At 45.3% G+C, this 22,512-nt stretch overlaps 1 protein-coding gene across 2 annotated transcripts in view; it reads left to right on the forward strand.

The window, feature by feature from the left end:
• The window catches only part of LOC139532178 (cyclin-dependent kinase 15-like), a 34,429-nt gene extending 12,193 nt beyond the window's left edge, over positions 1-22,236 (forward strand). Inside the window, exons 2-14 of one of the 2 annotated variants that reach the window (XR_011666518.1) lie at positions 1,142-1,173; positions 4,766-4,906; positions 5,617-5,711; positions 8,317-8,396; positions 8,598-8,755; positions 8,908-9,031; positions 11,699-11,819; positions 13,160-13,253; positions 13,616-13,679; positions 17,609-17,657; positions 19,135-19,277; positions 19,598-19,730; positions 21,250-22,236. Coding sequence is in view for 1 of the 2 variants with exons in the window: in XM_071329434.1 (XP_071185535.1) it covers positions 1,142-1,173; positions 4,766-4,906; positions 5,617-5,711; positions 8,317-8,396; positions 8,598-8,755; positions 8,908-9,031; positions 11,699-11,819; positions 13,160-13,253; positions 13,616-13,679; positions 17,609-17,657; positions 19,135-19,277; positions 21,250-21,365 (1,217 nt within the window). In the remaining variant the exon portion in view is untranslated. The remainder of the gene's footprint in view (positions 1-1,141; positions 1,174-4,765; positions 4,907-5,616; positions 5,712-8,316; positions 8,397-8,597; positions 8,756-8,907; positions 9,032-11,698; positions 11,820-13,159; positions 13,254-13,615; positions 13,680-17,608; positions 17,658-19,134; positions 19,278-19,597; positions 19,731-21,249) is intronic. The other variant, XM_071329434.1, reaches the window with a different exon arrangement.
• Positions 22,237-22,512: the final 276 nt, after the last annotated feature.

Raw genomic sequence — 22,512 nt, forward strand, 5'->3', positions numbered from 1 at the left:
TTAAATACTATATGTGTTGCTATACAGGGAATAAGGCTTTCTGTAAAGCCTATTGTTATTAAAGTCAAGCAGCCCTAAAGGTAATGTCTTGTCTGGATGGGTAGAGCGATGCCTTCCCATTTAGAAGATAAGGAGCAGTCATGTTCCTGCAAACTTTGACTGTCACTTATGAGAAAGAGCTACTGACCCAGACTCCTCTCCAAGTTCTCTCTCTCTGTCTTTGTATCTCTTTCTTTCTGTCTCTCTCCCCATCTGGCTGTGTCTCTGTCTATGTCTCTGTCTCTCTCTGTCTCTCTCCAAGTCTCTCTGTGTCTCTGTCTCTCCAAGTCTCTCTGTGTCTCTGTCTCTCTCTGTGTCTCTGTGTCGCTGTCTCTCTGTCTCTCTGTGTCTCTCTCTGTCTCTCTATGTCTCTCTGTGTCTTTCTCCAAGTCTCTCTGTGTCTCTGTCTCTCTCTGTCTCGCCGTCTCACTGTCTCTCTCAGTCTCTCTGTGTCTCTGTCTCTCTCTCTCTCTGTCTGTCTGTCTCTCTCTCCTTGTCTCTCTCTGTCTCTCTGTCTGTCTGTGTCTCTCTCCAAGTCTGTGTATCTCTCTCACTGTCTCACACTCCCCAACTTATATCATCATCATCACTCACATGTCACACGCACACATTTTCATCTCTTCCTCCTGTCACTCATCCTCTTCCTCTCCCTCCTCCTCCTCTCCTTCCTTCCCTGCTCCACTCCTCTCTCATTTGACATCCCTGCTCCACTTTTCACATTCCATTAGAATCTCCCAGCTACAGAATTTTACCACAGTGGACTTAACGTTAAATCTCTTAAATCTTCAGCTGAATTCTTATAAAGCAACGATAAAAGGAGTAGACAATGTAGCATCCTTGTAACACAGGAACTTAAAGTTTAGGATTTGGTCCAAATGGTTTGGTCCAAATGTTGTTTCCAAGTGTTCTATCCAAGTGTTCTATCCAAGTGTTCTATCATAGTGTTCTAACCATGTGTTTTATCCAAGTGTTCTATCATAGTGTTCTATCATAGTGTTCTAACCAGTGTTCTATCATAGTGTTCTATCATAGTGTTCTAACCAGTGTTCTATCCAATTGTTCTTAGCAAGTGTTCACTCTTTCTGTCTTTTGTTCCTGGCAGGTCTGAAGCAAAGACAGCTGGGATATGAGGAGGTAAGATAGCCTGTGTTATTGTCCGTGACTGAAACACTTACGAAATACTATTTTTAAGGGTCAGATTCGACTATGTATCACAAGAGTTTTAGACAGTTAGACGTACTTTGTTGTTCCCTCTCTCTGTTTCTCTCTGGCGTCCTCCTCCGTCCCTCCTGGGGAGAGAGAAGATGAACAGAATAGTCAACACTGCCCCCTGCTGAGAAGAGTGGGTGGAGGAAATGGAGCATGAGAGGGAGGGAGGGGCTGTAGACACACACACACACACACACACACACACACACACACACACACACACACACACACACACACACACACACACACACACACACACACACACACACACACACACACACTCCACCACCACCACTCAGCGTTGCTCCCGCTGTCGTGTTGAAGTTGGAGAGGCATTTCATTTCAAGGGCCATTAAGTCCTGTCTCCTCCCCATAGCGGAAAGAGCGCCATCAGATTTGACATTCTACGTCTCTGAAAAGAAAGCGAGACAGAAATAGCCTTGCCTCCCCTCTGAGCTCTACATCCTAGCCTGCCCTGCCCTCGACTACTAAAACAGTAATTACACTCTTTATGGAGCTAATTCCCATTTGCTGCTGCCCTACGTGGACCACTCAGCACTCCCAAAAAGCATCATTATGTGGTGGTACTAACTGCCCCGTGTCCTCCAAAACCTGCGCGGAAATGTTTTGTATGCAGTTCAGAACATGTTTGAGGGGATGGAAACCTGTTTTAGGAAAATGGGGAAAGTGAACCACAAACAGTAAAAGCTGCTAGTGGTTCAGATTGGGAGGTTATGGCAGCTCTGTGGGAGACCGTTTTCACCCGCTGATCTCTCCTCTCACACGCAATCCTCCTCAGTCCTCACACCTCGCCCTCATACAGGCTGGATTGGATCTGGAGCTAGCTGGTGTTAGGCCTCAAACTGTGTTTTCGGCACGCCAAGACTTTCTGGAGGGGTGGATGAGCAATAGCGGTTGTGTCACGTTCTGACCATAGTTCTTTTGTGTTTTCTTTGTTTTAGTGTTGGTCAGGACGTGAGCTGAGTGGGCATTCTATGTTTTGTGTTTCTATGTTGGGTTTGTTGTTTGGCCTGATATGGTTCTCAAACAGAGGCAGGTGTTTGTCATTGTCTCTGATTGGGAACCATATTTAGGTAGCCTGTTTTGTGTTGGGTTTTGTGGGTGGTTCTCTTCTGTCTTTGTGTTCTATGCACCAGATAGGACTGTTTCGGTTAGATTCACTTTTGTTATTTTGTATTGTGTCTTGTTCAGTCGATTATTCTTAAAACATGTACACTAACTACGCTGCGTCTTGGTCCGATCCCTGCTACATCTGCCGTTGCAGGTTGAGGGATAATGGAGGAATTCTATCAATCACTCACTGTATTATATTCGGAATGCCCCATGCAAATATTTGGGATTCCATTAAAATAAATACCAGAGAAGAAGACAGGAGAGAAGCCTCCGGTGGTGTGTAGAGGAAATGAGACAGAACCCCTTCCCCCCCCTCCACCAACCCCTAAATGGAACAGAAATAGAATGTTAATTCGTATAAAACACTCAAATGAGATTTCCCTCCATGAGTTCCTCTCTGTCCCCTTCCTTTTGTGTCTCTCTTCACACACACACACACACACACACACTCTTGTACACTCTTGTTCAAATTAGGTCGAGTTCCATGGTGTTTCCGTTTATCTGCTACTGGGATAGGGAGGGGGTCATGGGACTGTAGCCAGACTCATGCTTGTCATATGAGCTTTAGGGCCAGGGCCACAGCTACTCTGTGTGCCCGGAGTTGCTGCTGGTTATGTGGTCGAAGAAGATGGAGAAAGAGGGGAGGAGGAGAAGGAGGAGGGGAGGGGAGGGGAGGGAGGAGGAGGGAATGGAGGAGCGCCCATCTCCCAAGAGCAGGAGTGTCGCGTTCTTCCCATCTGCTGAGGTAGCAGTGAGCATGTGTGTGTGTGTGTGTGTCTGTGTCTGATTCTGCAGGCTTGGTTAGGGTGGTGGCTGGTGCCACTGTGTTATTACTGTCAGTGTCCTTGGATTATCACACTAACACTGAGTGTCACATGATGTCAACGGTGTCGTGTCTTTAGTGATGTCTCTCTGTCTGTCAGTGTGCCCTGTGCACACATCAATTAGGTTCAATGAAATGCTCCTGACGGGGAATTCTCTCTCGGGGAAAACACTCCTGCCTCTGCGTTGACAGTAACCTTTTCTCTCGGGGTAGCCAGCGATTCTTTCAGCTAGCTTGTGAGTTTTTGTTTTTATGCGAAAGTTGTAAACAAAGCTGGTGGGTAATGTATTCAAGCTGACTAGCTGCAAGATGGCCAGTTACAATAATAGATGTGTCATCACAACAGCAGGCTGCCTGTCTCTCTTGGCCCTTTCTTCGCCCACGCCTGTCCACAACATTCAGAGAATCCACAACACACATTCTGCCGCGTCTAACGAATGTATTTTTGGAAAAAGACGCCGTCGACAGGAACAGAGGAAAGCAATTCCATTGAGTAGCGTAGGGCCCTGGCGGTGGTGAGGGGATGTATAATGTTCCCATGGGACATCACAGGCCTCTGTATCAGCACAGCTCACATTGAAACATCCTGTACTGTACTTTACACTGAGTACACCAAACATTAGGAACCCCCCCTCTTTACCCTCTGAACAGCCTCGATTCGTCGGGGCATGAACTCTACAAGGTGTCAGAAGTGTTCCACAGGGATGCTGGCCCATGTTGACTCCAGTGCTTCCCACAGTTGTCAAGTTGGCTGGATGTCCTTTCGGTGGTGGGCCATTCTTGATACACACGGGAACCTGCAGTTCTCGACACTGCGCCTGGCACCTACTACCATATCCCCGTTCAAAGGCACTTAAATATTTTGTATTGCACTCTCTGAATCGTACACATACACAATCCATGTCTCAATTGTGTCAAGGCTTAAAAATCCTTCTTTAACCTGTCTACTCTCCTTCTCATCTACACTGTTTGAAGTGGATTTAACAGGTGACATCAATAAGGGATCATAGCTTTCACCTGGATTCACCTGGTCAGTCTATGTCATGGAAAGAGCAGGTGTTCTTAATGTTTTGTACACTCAGCGTTCTCTGTGTCTTTCATGTTGTTAGCCACAGTTGGTGGGGAGGCTGAGAAAGAACAGTCTCCTCATATTGCCTCTTGTGTCTGTCTATCTGTGTCTCTCTCTAGTTCTCTTTATCCTCTGTCTCTCCCTATCTCTCTCTCTCTCTCTCTGTCTCCCACTCTCTCTCTCTCTCTCTGTCTCTCCCTATCTCTCTCTCTGTCTCTCTCTCTCTGTCTCTCTCTCTCTCTCTCTTTCTCTCTCTCTCTCTCTGTCTCTCTCTCTCTATCTCTCTCTCTTTCTCTCTCTATCTCTCTCTCTTTCTCTCTCTCTCTATCTCTCTCTCTCTCTCTCTCTCTCTCTCTGTCTCTCTCTCTCTCTCTCTGTCTCTCTCTCTCTCTCTCTCTGTCTCTCTCTCTCTCGTCTGCCGTGTGTTTATTTGCATCCACCACCCTCTCTCTCTCCTGCCTCTCTCTATTCTCTCTCATTCACCTGGCCAGTTGGATGAGACAGACCCGTCCTACTCCAAGCCCCAGCCTCACTGGTTCCACCCGCTGCAGGTCCGCAGGCTGACGGTCCAGAGAGGACGCAGCAACAGTGACCCTATGGGAGGAAAGAGTTTCGATCAGGACTTCCAATGGGTGAGCACTGGGAAGTTTAGCCTGATCCCAGATCTGTTATCAAATCAAATGTTATTCGTCACATACACATGGATAGCAGATGTTATTGCGAGTGTAGCGAAATGCTTGTGCTTCTAGTTCCGACAGTGTAGCAATATCAACAAGTAATCTAACAATTACACAACAACTACCTAATACACACAAATCTAGGTAAAGGGATGAAATAAGAATATGTACATATAAATATATGGATGAGCAATGACCGAGTGACATAGGCAAGATGCAATAGATGGTATAAAATACAGTATATATTTACATATGGGATGAGTAATGCAAGATATTTAAACATCATTATTAAAGTGCCATTAATAAAGTGACTAGTGATCCATTTGTTAAAGTGGCCAATGATTTCAAGTCTGTATGTAGGCAGCAGCCTCTCTGTGTTAGTGATGGCTGTTTAACAGCCTGATGGCCAAGAGATAGAAGCCATTTTTCAGTCACTCGGTCCCAGCTTTGATGCACCTGTATGATTACTATGGTGTGTGACAATGACGTTAGGATTTGGCAAGATAGTACAAACAGATCTGGGATCAGGCTTGGTGAGATAGGTGGCACCTGGTTATATCTGGAATGTACCTGCAGTTACCTCACTCTGTCAATATGAAGATGTACTGTAAATGTTTGAGGTCGGCACCTTGCCCCACCTAACACGCGCGTGTCCGTCCTCACAGAAAACAGGCCTAGAGTTTGGCACAGCTAACTCCTACCTGAACCTGGAGAAGATAGGGGAGGGGACATACGCTACAGTCTACAAGGGAATCAGCCGGTCAGTATCAATCTATCAATCAATCAATCAATCAATCAATCAGTTGTCATCAAGTGCTTATGCAGTAACCCGACCTTGACCCCAAAGAGCAAGCGGAATCTGAAGTCAGACATTACCACAACTCAACACTGATGAACAGCTCAATAACTACGTCACCCACCCTGACAGCGTCCAATAGGTCAGTGTAGTCATTCGTATATGACCCATCTTTTATATTATCCCTACAAACTAAACCTCTATGTCAGCTGGTGTTGATTTAACTGATCTTATTTGTCCCCTGTGCTGTTTGTTTGACGAAGGACAAGGTTATTTTGTGAACGTCTATTGGACGGTTCTACGCTAACGAGCACAGAGCATATAAAGGCTTTCACAGTGGTTTCACTTTATACGGTCAAACAGCACACAGTCGAGGCTGCCAGAGGTCACGTCACAGATAGAACAGATATTTCACCGGATGTTTAAATGCGAAGCATCCGCTTGGCGTTTCCACTCACTACCAAATATGGTAGTGAGAGGAAGCCCAGTGGCCGGCAGTGGGAGAAGATGGAACAAGATGGATTTTGGCCGACAATTAAACATTTGATCTCAATACAGTTTATGGTTCCCAAAAGTATAATCTCTTACGAATAGAGTGGACTAAGTTTTGTAGACTTTACCCTTGTTTAGTTATTGCACACGCACACTTCACAGAGTAGGCTTTCCCTAACGGAGATATGCAAATGTGTGCTAGAACGTGACAATAGGATCTCGCTAGCTTGTGCTTGGCTCTGCCCACCTCCTTGCTCTGCCCACTATTACTCATTGGTTTCCATTTGAAACGACAGGCTGTGGTCTGTCTTGCTTTAGTTATACAAATCTTTGGTGACGTTATGCTAGTGTTCAGGACAGAGAGCTTTATTAACACATCAAGTCAGACTCCAGAAGACCAGACAGAGAGCTTTATTAACACATCAAGTCAGACTCCAGAAGACCAGGCAGAGAGCTTTATTAACTCATCAAGTCAGACTCCAGAAGACCAGACAGAGAGCTTTATTAACACATCAAGTCAGACTCCAGAAGAGCAGGCAGAGAGCTTTATTAACACATCAAGTCAGACTCCAGAAGACCAGACAGAGAGCTTTATTAACTCATCAAGTCAGACTCCAGAAGACCAGGCAGAGAGCTTTATTAACACATCAAGTCAGACTCCAGAAGACCAGGCAGAGAGCTTTATTAACACATCAAGTCAGACTCCAGAAGACCAGGCAGAGAGCTTTATTAACACATCAAGTCAGACTTCAGAAGACCAGGCAGAGAGCTTTATTAACTCATCAAGTCAGACTTCAGAAGACCAGGCAGAGAGCTTTATTAACTCATCAAGTCAGACTCCAGAAGAGCAGGCAGAGAGCTTTATTAACACATCAAGTCAGACTCCAGAAGACCAGGCAGAGAGCTTTATTAACACACCAAGTCAGACTTCAGAAGACCAGGCAGAGAGCTTTATTAACTCATCAAGTCAGACTTCAGAAGACCAGGCAGAGAGCTTTATTAACACATCAAGTCAGACTTCAGAAGACCAGGCAGAGAGCTTTATTAACTCATCAAGTCAGACTCCAGAAGACCAGGCAGAGAGCTTTATTAACTCATCAAGTCAGACTTCAGAAGAGCAGGCAGAGAGCTTTATTAACACATCAAGTCAGACTTCAGAAGACCAGGCAGATAGCTTTATTAACTCATCAAGTCAGACTCCAGAAGACCAGGCAGAGAGCTTTATTAACACATCAAGTCAGACTTCAGAAGACCAGGCAGAGAGCTTTATTAACTCATCAAGTCAGACTTCAGAAGACCAGGCAGAGAGCTTTATTAACACATCAAGTCAGACTTCAGAAGACCAGGCAGAGAGCTTTATTAACTCATCAAGTCAGACTTCAGAAGACCAGGCAGAGAGCTTTATTAACTCATCAAGTCAGACTCCAGAAGAGCAGGCAGAGAGCTTTATTAACTCATCAAGTCAGACTTCAGAAGAGCAGGCAGAGAGCTTTATTAACACATCAAGTCAGACTTCAGAAGACCAGGCAGATAGCTTTATTAACTCATCAAGTCAGACTCCAGAAGACCAGGCAGAGAGCTTTATTAACACATCAAGTCAGACTTCAGAAGACCAGGCAGAGAGCTTTATTAACTCATCAAGTCAGACTTCAGAAGACCAGGCAGAGAGCTTTATTAACACATCAAGTCAGACTTCAGAAGACCAGGCAGAGAGCTTTATTAACTCATCAAGTCAGACTTCAGAAGACCAGGCAGAGAGCTTTATTAACTCATCAAGTCAGACTCCAGAAGAGCAGGCAGAGAGCTGCCAAAAGCCACAGCTGCACTAAGATAAGAGTTTTTCGGTTAGGTAGGAGATGTGATTTAATTGGTTGGCAGCAATGCAGAAATGGAGGGTGAGGTTCGATTTGTGTTTTTATTGACATTTTTATGAGGTCATGAATTGTATCTCTCCGTTATAAATTATAATAGATTACTGTATTTGCCTGTATTACTGTATTTGCCTATATCCTCTCTCACCATAACTGAGCCGTGGGATGTTCACTCTCTCTGTTACTCTCCTCTACTCTGCCCTCAGGATAAACGGGCACCTGGTGGCCTTGAAGGTGATCCGTATGAAGACTGAAGAAGGCGTGCCATTCACTGCCATCCGAGAGGGTGAGAGCTTTTCCAGTAGGCCCATGCTGTACATGCGAAACAGGATTGATACTTCGACGTCTCAGAGTACCCCCCCAGGAAATTAACTGAAGTGAAGTCATGTTAGCTTTAGCATGTTTAGGAGAAATTCATGTGCTTATCATATTCCATTTCCACTGTGAACAAAGTGAATTGGTATTAGCTCTGTGTCTGTCTGTCCAGCTTCACTCCTGAAAGGCCTGAAACACGCCAACATTGTCCTGCTCCATGACATCATCCACACCAAAGAGGCACTCACATTTGTCTTTGAGTACGTACAAACAGACTTGGCTGAGTATATGAAGCAGCACCCAGGGGGCCTGCATTCCTACAATGTCAGGGTAAGTTCAATATTTTGATCAACAGAACCTCAACAAATACCATACCTTTTTCCCTCTCACCCTAAAATCTGTCCTCTGCTCTTTCAGTTGTTTTAATTGTTCACCATTGACCATACTCTTCCTGCATGTCTGTCTGTCTGTGTGTCCATCAGATCTTCATGTTCCAGCTGCTGCGGGGTCTGTCCTACATCCACGGTCGGAGGATCCTGCACCGGGACCTCAAACCCCAGAACCTGCTCATCAGCTACCTGGGGGAGCTCAAACTGGCCGACTTCGGTAAACCAAACACTAGCTTCATGTCCACATTCTGGTTCAACCCTAACCTCAACCCTAACCCTAATCCTAGTTTCATGTCAACACCCCGACTCAACACTAACCCTCAACCACAACCCTAACCCAAGCTTCATGTCCACATCCCGGTTCAAACCTAACCCTAGCCTCAACCACAACCCTAACCCTAGCTTCATATCCACATCCCGGTTCAAACCTAACCCTAGCCTCAACCACAACCCTAACCCTAGCTTCATATCCACATCCCGGTTCAAACCTAACCCTAGCCTCAACCACAACCCTAACCCTAGCTTCATATCCACATCCCGGTTCAAACCTAACCCTAGCCTCAACCACAATCCTAACCCTAGCCAACCCCTCCACAGCCTCTTAAGTTCTGGCTTGTCCATTGTCTATCCTCTGTAGAAGCCTATGGTATAACTCTCTCTTTATAATGTGTTATGTGTTATTTGGTCATGTATACAGGTGGTATCATAACTTAATCTTACAGCTTCTATCTCAAGGCCATCAGACTGCTAAACAGCAATCACTAACTCAGAGAGGCTGCTGCCTACATTGAGACTGGCCACTTTAATAAATGGATCACTAGTCACTTTATACAATGCCACTCTAAATAATGCCACTTTAATAATGTTTACATATCTTACATTACACATATCATATGTACAGTTGAAGTTTACATACACTTAGGTTGGAGTCATTAAAACTAGTTTTTCAACCACTCATTTTTCCAACAATTGTTTACAGACAGATTATTTTACTTATAATTCACTGTATCACAATTCCAGTGGGTCAGAAGTTTACATACACTAAGTTGACTGTGCCTTTAAACAGCTTGGAAAATTCCAGACAATGATGTCATGGCTGTAGAAGCTTTTGATAGGCTAATTGACATAATTTGAGTCAATTGGAGGTGTACCTGTGGATGTATTTCAAGGCCTACCTTCAAACTCAGTGCCTCTTTGCTTGACATCACTGGAAAATCAAAAGAAATCAGCCAAGACCTCAGAAAAAAATTGTAGACCTCCACAAGTCTGGTTCCTCCATGGGAGCAATTTCCAAACGCCTGAAGGTACCACGTTCATCTGTACAAACAACAATAGCAAGTATAAACACCGTGGGACCACGCAGCCATCATACCGCTCAGGAAGGAGTTCTGTCTCCTAGAGATGAACGTACTTTGGTGCGAAAAGTGCAAATCAATCCCAGAACAACAGCAAAGGACCTTGCGAAGATGCTGGCGGAAACAGGTACAAAAGTATCTATATCCACAGTAAAACGAGTCCTATATCGACATAACCTGAAAGGCCGCTCAGCAAGGAAGAAGCCACTGCTCCAAAACCGCCATAAAAAAGCCAGACTATGGTTTGCAACTGCACATGGGGACAAAGATCGTACTTTTTGGAGAAATGTCCTCTGGTCTGATGAAACAAAAATAGAACTGTTTGGCCATAATGACCATTGTTATGTTTGGAGGAAAAAGGGGGAGGCTTGCAAGCCGCAGAACACCATCCCAACCGTGAAGCACGGGGGTGGCAGCATCATGTTGTGGGAGTGCTTTGCTGCAGGAGGGACTGGTGCACTTCACAAAATAGATGCCATCATGAGGAAAGAAAATTCTGTGGATATATTGAAGCAACATCTCAAGACATCAGTCAGGAAGTTGAAGCTTGGTCGCAAATGGGTCTTCCAAATGGACAATGACCCCAAGCATACTTCCAAAGTTGTGGCAAAATGGCTTAAGGACAACAAAGTCAAGGTATTGGTGTGGCCATCACAAAGCCCTGCCTCAATCATATAGAAAATGTGTGGGCAGAACTGAAAATGCGTGTGCGAGCAAGGAGGCCTACAAACCTGACTCAGTTACACCAACTCTGTCAGGAGGAATGGGCCAAAATTCATCCAACTTATTGTGGGAAGCTTATGGAAGGCTACCCGAAACGTTTGACCCAAGTTAAACAATTAAAGGCAATGCTACCAAATACTAATTGAGTGTATGCAAACTTCTGACCCACTGGGAATGTGATGAAAGAAATAAAAGCTGAAATAAATAATTCTCTCTACTATTATTCTGACATTTCACATTCTTAAAATAAAGTGGTGTTCCTAACTGACCTAAGACAGGGAATTGTTACTCGGATTAAATGTCAGGATTTGTGAAAATCTGAGTTTAAATGTATTTGGCTAAGGTGTATGTAAACTTCCGACTTCGGCTGTACATATGAGATGAGAAATGGAGGGTATGTAAACATGACATAAAGTGGCATTGCTTAAAGTGACTAGTGATACATTTATTACATCCAATTTTTTATTATTAAAGTGGCTAGAGATTTGAGTCAGTATGTTGGCAGCAGCCACTCAATGTGGTGACAAAGCAGCCACACAATGTGGTGATGGCTGTTTAACAGTCTGATGGCCTTGAGATAGAAGCTGTTTTTCCCTAAGACAGGGAATTTTTACTAGGATTAAATGTCAGGAATTGTGAAAAACTGAGTTTAAATGTATCGGAACTAGAAGCACAAGCATTTCGCTACACTCACATTAACATCTGCTAGCCATGTGTATGTGACAAATAAAATTTGATGTGATATGTGTGTTATATGTGGTATTGTATTCCTGTTATAACTATATGGTTCCGTCTGTGTCCACTAGGGCTGGCCCGGTCCAAGTCCATCCCGTGCCAGACCTATTCATCTGAGGTGGTGACTCTGTGGTATCGACCTCCTGATGTCCTCCTGGGTTCCACTGATTACTCCACTGCTCTGGACATCTGGTGAGTGGACTGGACATATTTGGACATATCTGGACAGGGTCTGAACATCCTCCATAACCAACGACCCTGCAGGCAAGGTTACAATAACGTCATTTCAATCAGCTTTTTCCCACTGGACAGCCAGATCTGAACCCATCAAATCAAATGTATTTATAAAGCCCTTCTTACATCAGCTGATATCTCAAAGTGCTGTACAGAAACCCAGCCTAAAACCCCAAACAGCAAGCAATGCAGGTGTAGAAGCACGGTGGCTAGGATAGGCTCCCTAGAAAGGCCAGAACCTAGGAAGAAACCTAGAGAGGAACCAGGCTATGAGGGGTGGCCAGTCCTCTTCTGGCTGTGCCAGCATTTAACCAGAATAACACCAGAATACCACTGGACCGTGCCCATACTGTTCTAGAGACTGCATAACTACTTAGACCACTGTGTCATGGTGCTTTCAAGACAACTGGGAACTCTGGGGGAAAAAACTAGGTCAAATCATCATTTTTCCTAGTCTGAGCTGGGTTTTTTTCAGAGTTCCCAGTTGTCTTGAACGCACTGAAGTCGGAGATTTCCTAGTTCCCAGTTGTCTTGAACGCACTGAAGTCGGAGATTTCCTAGTTCCAAGTTGTCTTGAACGCACTGAAGTCGGAGATTTCCTAGTTCTCAGTTGTTTTGAACGTGGCGTCAGTGGTGGTTTAAGAGTAGCTGCCATTAGTGTTGCCATTTGTACTCTCCTACAGAGTGAGTTACCTCAGGTTGGCTCAGAGAATGTTGCGTGTTCAGAAGAGTTTAACCTCTTGGCCTTTGTCTAACGATGTTTTGGTGCCGTACTGAGAAACAAATGTTTTAGTTGCTCTCCTAAGCAAAATATTATTTCCCCCCAGAGTTAAAATAATTTTGTACTAATGAATAGCATAAGCGTTGGTATAAACCATCCTGTGCATTAATGTTAATGATATCTGGGCATGTTTCTATTTGACCTTTCCAAATAGAAAAGATTGGGACCACATGTTGTTTAAGGTCTTTGAATACAAAGAGAAATGTATCAAAAGGGTTAGTATTTTAACAGCGATAATCAAATGGGTTGGCCCTAACCTAGGTATTTGCTTCGTGTTGTATATTTCGGAAGGTTTTAATATTTTACCAAGGATACGTTTTTGAATTCATCCCCTTTTTCTATGCTATGTTTTGCCCTCTATAAATAGACTGCTTAGGATACAAAACCTACCTTTTAGTTTTTACCAAATTAGTTCACTTATTGTGCCGATTATGAAGTACTGAAGAAAGATGTGCCGTCCATCTCTCTTTTTTCACTGATTATTAAATGACTCCCTCAAACCTGTGTTGTCTTCCAGGGGAGCTGGTTGCATCTTCATTGAGATGCTCCAGGGGACGCCAGCCTTTCCAGGGGTGGCAGACGTCTTTGAGCAGCTGCAGAAAATATGGGCTGTGAGTAGGATCCCCCCTTTCGCTCTTTTCAATGGCATCATCCTCTCTACACTCTTAGAAAAAAAGGTGATATCTAGAAGCTTAACGGGTTCTTTGGCTGTTCCCGTTGGAGAACCGTTTGGAGAACCCTTTTTGGTTCCAGGTAGAACCTTTCTACAGCGGGTTCTTCATTGAACCCCAAAAAGGTTCTACCTGGAACCCAAAGAGTGCTGTGGGCCTGCTACCTGGAACCCTAAATTTTTTTCCTATGGGGACAGACGAAGAACCCCTTTGGAAGCCTTTTTTCTAAGAGTGTAGATCCATAAAAACTAGTAGAGATGGCGGTTGATGGCTCACTCTGGACCCTTTCTGTCTGTCTCCAGGTCGTAGGGGTCCCGACTGAGGAGTCGTGGCCAGGAGTAAACGAGCTGCCCAACTTCAGACCAGGTCAGAACCTCTTCCTCCCTTTCATCCTCCTCCTCCTCCCTCATGACCATTACAATAATCCAATCCATGTGCTGCTGAGAAAATACAGTCATTCCCATTGGGTCAGAGAAAGGTCAGGGAGGGATTAGTTTGGGATTAGTCTGGGTAATCTACACACTTCATAAAGCTCGACATAAACCACAGCAGACTAGACTCGTGGTTTGCTGTGTGGCTCATCCCTAACCACTAGGGGGTAGAAGAAGTCAACGAGATACATTTTCACTGGGGTTGTATGGGACTGTGGGCCTGTTGGTCTATAGTGCTACTTTTGCTTTCCAGACTCGTGGCATTTAAGACGGCTGTGGGAAGAGAGTATTTTAGCTCTTTCTAATGCACTGTGGTTTAAGAGAGTTGAGACGCATGGCGTGTGGCTGACAAACACACCTGCGAGAGGAGTCCGTGCGAAGGCTATGTGTGGGAGTTAACTCTTTGGTCTGAGAGAGAATGATGTCAGGAACGAGGAAGACCTTCAAATGGACCTCCAGACTGTGTGGTTTTGGACAGAGCTCTACTCCTCTGACTCGCCTATGCTGATCTCTCACTTTCACCTTGTAAACCATGCTCAACGACACCATACCCAGATGTGTGTACTTGTCAGTCTTTTATACTCTTCCATCCAAGCCTGAGATTTAAACCTCATGCTGAGTTGAACCTGAGTCAGCTTGTCTTCCCACTCTTCCAGTAATGGGCTACAAAGGGAGTTCGAGGGTGACATGTTTCCCAGCTGACTGTGTGTGTGTGTGTGTGTGTGTTTAACTATACTATACTATACAAGAATAGTAAACAAACAAACATTTGTCCAACTGGGGACATTTTGTTAGTCCCCACAAGTTAAAATGCTATTCCTATGGGGTTTAAGGTTAAGGTTAGAATTAGTGTTAGGGTTAGAATTAGGGTTAGGAGCTAGGGTTATGGTTAAGGTTACATTTTGGGGTTAAGATTAGGTTTTGGCATTAAGGTTTGGGAAATTTGGCATTAGGGTTAGGGAAAATAGCATTTTGAAGGACTGAATTGTGTGTCCCCACAAGGTTAGTTATACAAGACTGTGTGTGTGTGTGTGTGCTGCGCTGCAGAAAATATGGGTTACTCTCTGTCTCTGCTAATTCCTCCCCTACAAGACCCATAGGAATTCAAAACCTCAGACTGTTAAAGTCTTAAAGTTCCTCAGCAAACATGAATAAATAAACATAAGATTCATAAATGCTGAATAAATGCATAGATGAATCTCCAAACTACACAGTGGGTCCTGTCTGCGCTGCCCCATGCAGTTCAATAAGGGCTCTGACATTGGTTGGGGGCGATGAGATGCTGAGAGAAGATGGGCTAGTAGAAAGGTCCGGAAGTGAAAAAGAGAGAACGTTTTGTATAAAATATGTGTAAAGCAAACAGAGCAGTGAGGTTGGGAGATGAGAAGACAGACAAGACAGGCAGATGCTTGTACACACTAGAGTATGTGAGCGGAGTGGAGCTGGATTGGAGCGAGGAGCAGAGCGTGCCCAATTTGACTGGAGCATAGAGTAAGATTTTTAAAGGCTGGAGCGTCGCTCTTCTCGCCCGCTCCAATTTTGCTCCAATAGCACTCACTTCGTGAGCTCAAGGCATGCCCGTCCCAGCATGCATTTGTAGTCTGCGTGTGTGCTGCTATAGTCCCTTGCTTTTTCTACTGTCAAGTTCCCTAAATATGTTCATAAAGAAACTGATAAAACACACAGCTGCTAAATCAAGGTGACTTACAAAGATGAGGACCAAGAGCAAGAGAGGGAGTGCGATGATTTAGTGTCCACAACTAAAGAATCCTTGTGGAATCTGAAAAGACACGTATCCCAAAAGCAAAAAGCAAAAGCACCTGCTAAAAGAAAGGAAATAGGTGGGTAGATAACTAAGTGTGTCATTGTAGCAAAGTATTTCTAAACTTAAATGTTTTGTTCATTTTCTTTCTATTATCTATACAATAGGCCATAATTGATTTTGGCCCAACGGGCCTGGCATATTCCCACGTTCAAGGAGCTTCCGTTTTCATTTTGTTATTTTGCCTAAAAAACCTTTAGGCCGACCTATAGAAAAATAGAAAAATATAACACAACTCAGCGTCTCTGCCCAACGTGGCAAGAAGGGCCAAAATGGTGTTTAGCATCCCCAACTGTTCTGCAAGTGTGGGGAGGATATTCTCTGCTGCTGGCCGGCTCTCCAGGCACCATCACATGAGCCTGAAACCACAGACTGGCCAAACTCATGTTTCTAAAAATGTATTCTAAAAAAGCTTTCATTTTTTGGTTTAATTTGTATTTCATTCTAATTAAGTCACAGCACAATATATAGATTAGAATGATTTAAAACAATGAAATGTGGTTTAAATACTGAGCCCTTTATGTCCCTACTAGCCTATTGTGTCGCACTCACAAATGCTTCACAATGTATTTCTTTGTAGGCTATAGCATTGAAATAATAGAAATAATATAGCCTGAGTAATTCATTTCCGTTCCTTCTTACGCTTCCTGTCTGTCTCCTGACCTATTTAGAGTGTTTATATGCTGTTTAATATGACATTCTTACATTCACCTTTTCATGTTTATTCAAAATAGTTTTCATTCAAACCCATATGGTTTGGTTTCAATACTTAAAAAAACAATTGGTAGGTCCAGGTAGCCACGAAAATAGATGGGTGTTGGTTAAATTGGGATTTGAATGAATGGAGCGAATTTGGCGTGTCAGTTTGTTTTCCCCTGTGAGCCCGGAGCAGTTTTTAGCTGAGCAGTATGAAAGCACATGGAGCGCCGGGACTGTGTGCAAGCACCAACTCCAGCGATGAGCGGGATTTTCAACCGCTCAACTCCGCTCACATGCTCTGGTGTACACGCACGCACGCACGCACGCACACACACACACGCAGGAGGGTGAGCCAGACAGCTTTCTCTGCCTTGTCTGTGTGGGGGTGGGGGGGGAGGGGCAATCTGGGCATGAAGAATGTCTGGACTTGGAACCTCTGTGTCTGACAGCTATAGACTCCGACATATTGTACCAATCCGCTGTGTTTGGGGTGGAGAATGAGCTGATATAAGGGGAAAACAGCAGTGGGGGGGGGTGGTGTGTGTGTGCAGGCGTGTGCACATGCATGTTACTGTGGTGTTTTAGGACACCCATGTTGGTTGTCCTTGTGTGGGCATGACCCTAGGTATCTCCTCCTCTCCCCCTCTCTCCCTCCTGGCTAGCTCCCTACCTGGCCCCCTGACTGCTGCTGGCACCGCTGGGCCTCTCCAGATGTGGGAGCTGAATGGACCAATAGATAAAGGCCTGGGCAGCTTTCAGCAGGGCAGAGCGGGTGGCCAGCACAGAACAGGGAGAGGCCAAGAAGGGAAGAGGGAAAATATAGGGAAAATATTCCTTCAGTGACCTGACTGGCCAGGGGAAAGTGATAGCTAGCCCGTACTATATAGAATGCTTGTCTAAAAATGTGTGTTTGTTTATGCTCCGTTGCGCCCTGCAGGAGAGACTGAGTGCATAATTTATTTTTATTTTTATTTCAAACAGTTCAATCTCCACGGTTCACTATTAATTCATCACGGAGCATCGGGGCTGTCCAAAGCACCGGCTATCCAACCGTTAAAACACTCTCATTAAAACTCTACGCCAGGGCTCAGAAACCACAAATTGGGATCAGTAGTGCCAAAGCATGTTTCACTTAGTCTGGCCGCCAGGATACCCTAGCTGTAGCATTAATCATCAAAGAGAACAAGGCCTACTTTACCGTAAGTTTACACAGATATTTTTTTTTTTTTTGTGTCCTGTGGGCTGACCCACCTCACTGTTCCATCTTGCATGCCTTTGCAGCCATAGTTGCAGGCCAAACATTTCCTAACTAACCTGCTTGTGCTGTTCTCCTCTTCCTACAGAATGGTTTCAACCATGTGAGCCCCAGCCATTCAGGAATGTTTGGAAAAGGTACTGTGAAATCAGTTTGCTCAGTGTTCTGCCAGCACTATGAGTTTGTGAACGTGTTACATATGTCTTGCAGGTCTGTTTAACTCGTGCACGTTTGTCTAATGTATCTCAGCAACCTGCAAATGTGAACATTTGATACAAATAGTATTCCGCTCCAGCATATAAGTGACTGTAGAGGTAGAGTTTGGATACATGTGTACATAGTGTAGGGTATGGAACTACTCCGTTTTGGACGGCCGTGTGTGTTTGCCCATTCCATTGCCTCCGGCTGGGGGGGGGGGGGGGGCGGCAGAGGTGGCCAGTTAGCCCTGTGGTAACAGGAGATTCTTTGTCTGGCCAGGCGTGTCTCCTCCCCTCCTCCCGCCTTCCTCCCCCTTCCAACCATCATGGTGACATCTGACCCAACACAGCTCTGCTCCTGTACCAGCCCACAGGGGGGGCCAGACACACACACACACACACACACACACACACACACACACACACACACACACACACACACACACACACACACACACACAGTCGGGTTATGGGAGAGAGGGGATGTCTGGGGTAGTCTCTGACTCGCTGTCATAACAAATATGAGACCCACTCAACAGTCTGTAGCACACTAATGCAGTCTTGTCTGAAGAAAATCACTCTGAAATAGGGAAACACATTACTAGGAATATGGATCTAATGGATTTAAATGAGAGACAGTGAGGAAGGGAGAGAAAGAGAGAGAGAGAGAACGGGAGATAAGAAAGAGAGAGTCCTCATGGTCATCAAAGTCAGTCCTGCTGCACAGCACGAGAGAGAGAGAGAGAGAGAGAGAGAGAGGGGCTCAGAGAGAGGCTCAGAGAGAGAGAGGCTCAGAGAGAGAGAGAGAGGCTCAGAGAGAGAGAGAGAGGCTCAGAGAGAGAGAGCGAGAGAGAGAGAGAGAGAGAGCGAGATAGAGAGAGAGGCTCAGAGAGAGAAAAAAGGAAAACGGGTGTTTGAGCGAGACTCAGGGGAGTTATGGTGTGATTTTTAATGCAGGTCTTTTCAAGACGGATGAATGGGAGTCGGTCTCTCCCCCACCCATCCCCTCTCCAACTCTCCCCCACCCATCTCCCCCTCTCTCTCTTGTTCTAGCCATGGATTTAATTAACTAGACCCCCTGTTGGGACCAAACGCTCTTTTCTCTAAATACATGGACACTGTCAGAAAAACACACACAGAAATAGCAGATAATTACATTTTGAGATAAAAGTTGCTTCAGTAGGACAGCGAGGAGGCACACAAAGCGGGGGGGGGGGGGGGTACAGAGCTATGCACGCCAGTAGGGAAAATTTACTTGAATTAATGCAAATGACTGAGAAGTGTGGCTGGGTTGTTGTTATATGTCTAATGGTTATGGATGTAAAATCATTTACATAAAGTATGTGTATCTATTGGGGGTTGTCCGTCTGTGTGTGTGTGTGTGTATCTCTTATAGTCCCCTCTGCTTCCCCCTCAGACTGTCCAAGTTGCCCTACAAGACAGAGGACCTGGCCCAGCAGATTCTGATCACCATCCCACGAGACCGCATCTCGGCCCAGGATGCACTGCAGCACCCCTATTTCAACACGCTACCGCCCCCCATCATGCAGCTACGAGACAGTGAGTGTATGTGTGTGTCACTCCACCTCAATGAAACACATAACATATCAATCTATCTATGCAACAAGAATATGTGTGTTTTGTCACAGCATTGACAGTAAAGTGATGCATAATGTGGTGTGTGTGTGTGTTTGTCTCTCTGTGTGTGTGTACACATGTTGGAGACTAAGCATGTGCTTGTACGTGTGCGTGCGTATTCATGCGCATATATTTTCCTCCTCTGACCCCCCCCCCCATCAATATTCTCTGTTTCTCCCTGCCGGTGAGAGAGATTGACACTCCGTTGCACTAAACTCCAGTGCTGTTTGTCACTTAAACAGTCTACCCATCCGACGCATGATTAAAGACACGAGCTTCCTACTGTGAGCACAGATGGCTCCTTTGAAGAGATCAGACTGTCTCCACAGCTCTCGGGTGGCTAAACAGATATACATCAGGAAAGTGGATGTATAAGTAAGCAAAGTTGCATTTGAAGTCTCTCTCCACCTGTCTGTCTATCGCGCTGACAGTCTGCCTGGTTCGGTTTGAACATAGATGTGTTTTTCCAGGCCGTAGAAATAATATTCAGTGAACAGAAGAAGAGTACAGGGAGTACTAGGATAGATATTAGTGAAATGGAGGAATGTATTAGATAGGAACAACACCTCAGGGGATACAGTGTCTGATATGGTCAAGCAGTAGGCTTCCAGCTGAATGTGTACTACACACACATGCTGGCAGATGCATGCGCGGGAGCGTACACACACACACACACACACACACACACACACACACACACACACACACACACACACACACACACACACACACACACACACAGTCTTGCGCAACTAACCTTGTGGGGACATACAATTCAGTCCCATTCGAAATCCTATTTTCCTTAACCCCTAACCCGTACCCTTACCCTAACCTTAACCCCAAAACCTAACCTTAACCCTAAACCTAACCCTAGCTCCTAACCCTAACCCAAAACCGAACACATTTGACCTCCCACCAACAAAATTTCCCCAGTTTATCAAATTTTTGTTTGTTTACTATCCCCACAAGTATAGTTAAACACACACACACACACACACACACACACACACACACACACACACACACACACACACACACACACACACACACACACACACACACACACACTCTCTGCTCTTTCGATAATGAGCCATCATTACTACTAGTCCTCTGCATGGCATCCCAGACAGGGAGAATAGACCGTAGGGGAGAGACATCAATGAACAGAGCGGAGAAGGAGAATAGGGAGCGAGAGAGAGCGAGAGAGAGAGAGCAACTAAGAAGCGAAAGAGCGTGGGGAGAGAAGGTTCTCTCCAGGATGAACAAACTTCTTTTAATGATGCCAAGGTCTCGGCAGGGCAGAAGGGAGAAGGCCTAGAAACAGACCAGTAGTAATGAGTCGCCCTTTTACCTTCACACAATGTATCACAATATAACTGGAACAGTGGCGAGCAGCATCAAGTGTTGGGAAGAGAAGTCATTGTAGTTGTTAGGGATGGGGCTCTAGCTGGACTGTACACGACCACACCCAACACCAGGTGCCTATGAGAGGCTCCTTTGATCGCGTCCCAGCTAGTAGCCAGTAAGTCTGTAAGGGAGGCGTGGTGGCGTTTAGGCTCTAAGCTGTCTGAGCTGCCATGATCGGTATCTGTCAGACCAACTGCCCTATAAGGCTTCTCCGGGAGTTAGTGTGGGAGATGTTTATCTTTTTGTTACTGTTGGTGAGCTGGCCGAGGAACTTTTTCACCTGACTTTATAATGATGTGAAGCCGTAAGAGTTGCCTGACTCTCTCTCTCTCTCTCTCTCTCTCTCTCTCTCTCTCTCTCTCTCTCTCTCTCTCTCCCCTCCCTCTTTCTCTGTCTCTCTCTCTCTCTCTCTCTCCCCCTCTATATCTGTCTCTCTCTCTCTACCCCCTCTCCCTCTCTCTACCCCCCCCCCCCCCCCCTTTCTCAGCTGTATCAGTCTTCAAGGTCCCCGGAGTGAGGCTGGAGACCGAGGTGAAGGATATCTTCAGTCCCAGTCGAAGGATCAGACCGTCTCAGCTGGTGCCCTTGGCTAAGTGCTGGTGATAATGGACCTCTAACCCCCTAACCCCAGGCCCCTAGCCCTGCCTGCAGGCTAGACCACCATCTGATCAAGATGGAGAGGCGTGAGGCTTCACGCACACACACACACAACACTTACCTACACCACCAGCGTCCTCCACCAACCTCTGCTCTTGACTCCACCCAGCATTCCTCAGTCAGAGTTCCCATGTTGTAAGAAGACAGGAGAGAAGAGGGAGAGGTTGAATGGTACCTGGTATATCACATATTAGATGACGTCAGAAGTACTGTATATACTCTCTATCTGAGACCCGGCGTCTGTTGTTGGTGGCAACGGAAAGCTACGCAACGTCTACGAGAACTGTCAGGAAGCTCAGAACTCCTTAACATCTTCCTCCTGCTAAACCACCTCCTCCTGCTTCCTCCCTCCTCCCTCTCCTTCTCAGAGCGTCTCCCTGGACTCACTATGCTCTCTCTGCCTCCTCCTAAATGTACACTGAGATTCAATGATGACGATGGGTTTGTTTTGCAGATGAGCGTTTTATTTTGTACTGCCAAAACATGCATATATTATATACCTCTTATATTAATCAGGTCCTTGTGAACCATGATTGTTCTTTTGCACAGCATGCAGGTGGGTATCCCTGCAACAGAATGACTGTGACGGTTGTGTGTACACTGTTGCGTTGCGTGTACACTGTAATTCATGTTGTATTGTACCGTGAAACCTCCTCCTTAACACCCCATATAGCGTATTTTTCAGCAATCTTGTGATGTCCACTCTTCAATTGTCCTACACTTGGGTGCAGCTTGCCTTTAAAATGTGTGTGTGTGTTTTTCGGGAGAATAAGTGAAGGAGTGTGTGAGTCAATAAATGTTGCAGTATTGTGTGTTATTTTCTGATATATACATTTAGAACTGCCTGCAGGTCTACATATCATATTTCGTTTATTGTCTTCTCTAACAAGCTACACTATATATACAAAAGTATGTGGACACCCCTTCAAATGAGTGGATTTGGCTATTTCAGGTGTCTAAAATCGAGCACAAAGCCATGCAATCTCCAAAGACAAACATTGGCAGCAGAATGGCCTTACTGAAGAGCTCAGTGACTTTCAACGTGGCACCGTCATAGGATGCCACCTTTCCAACAAGTCAGTTAGTCAAATTT

This window comes from Salvelinus alpinus, chromosome 10 (assembly GCF_045679555.1).
Source record: "Salvelinus alpinus chromosome 10, SLU_Salpinus.1, whole genome shotgun sequence".
NCBI lineage: Eukaryota > Metazoa > Chordata > Actinopteri > Salmoniformes > Salmonidae > Salvelinus > Salvelinus alpinus.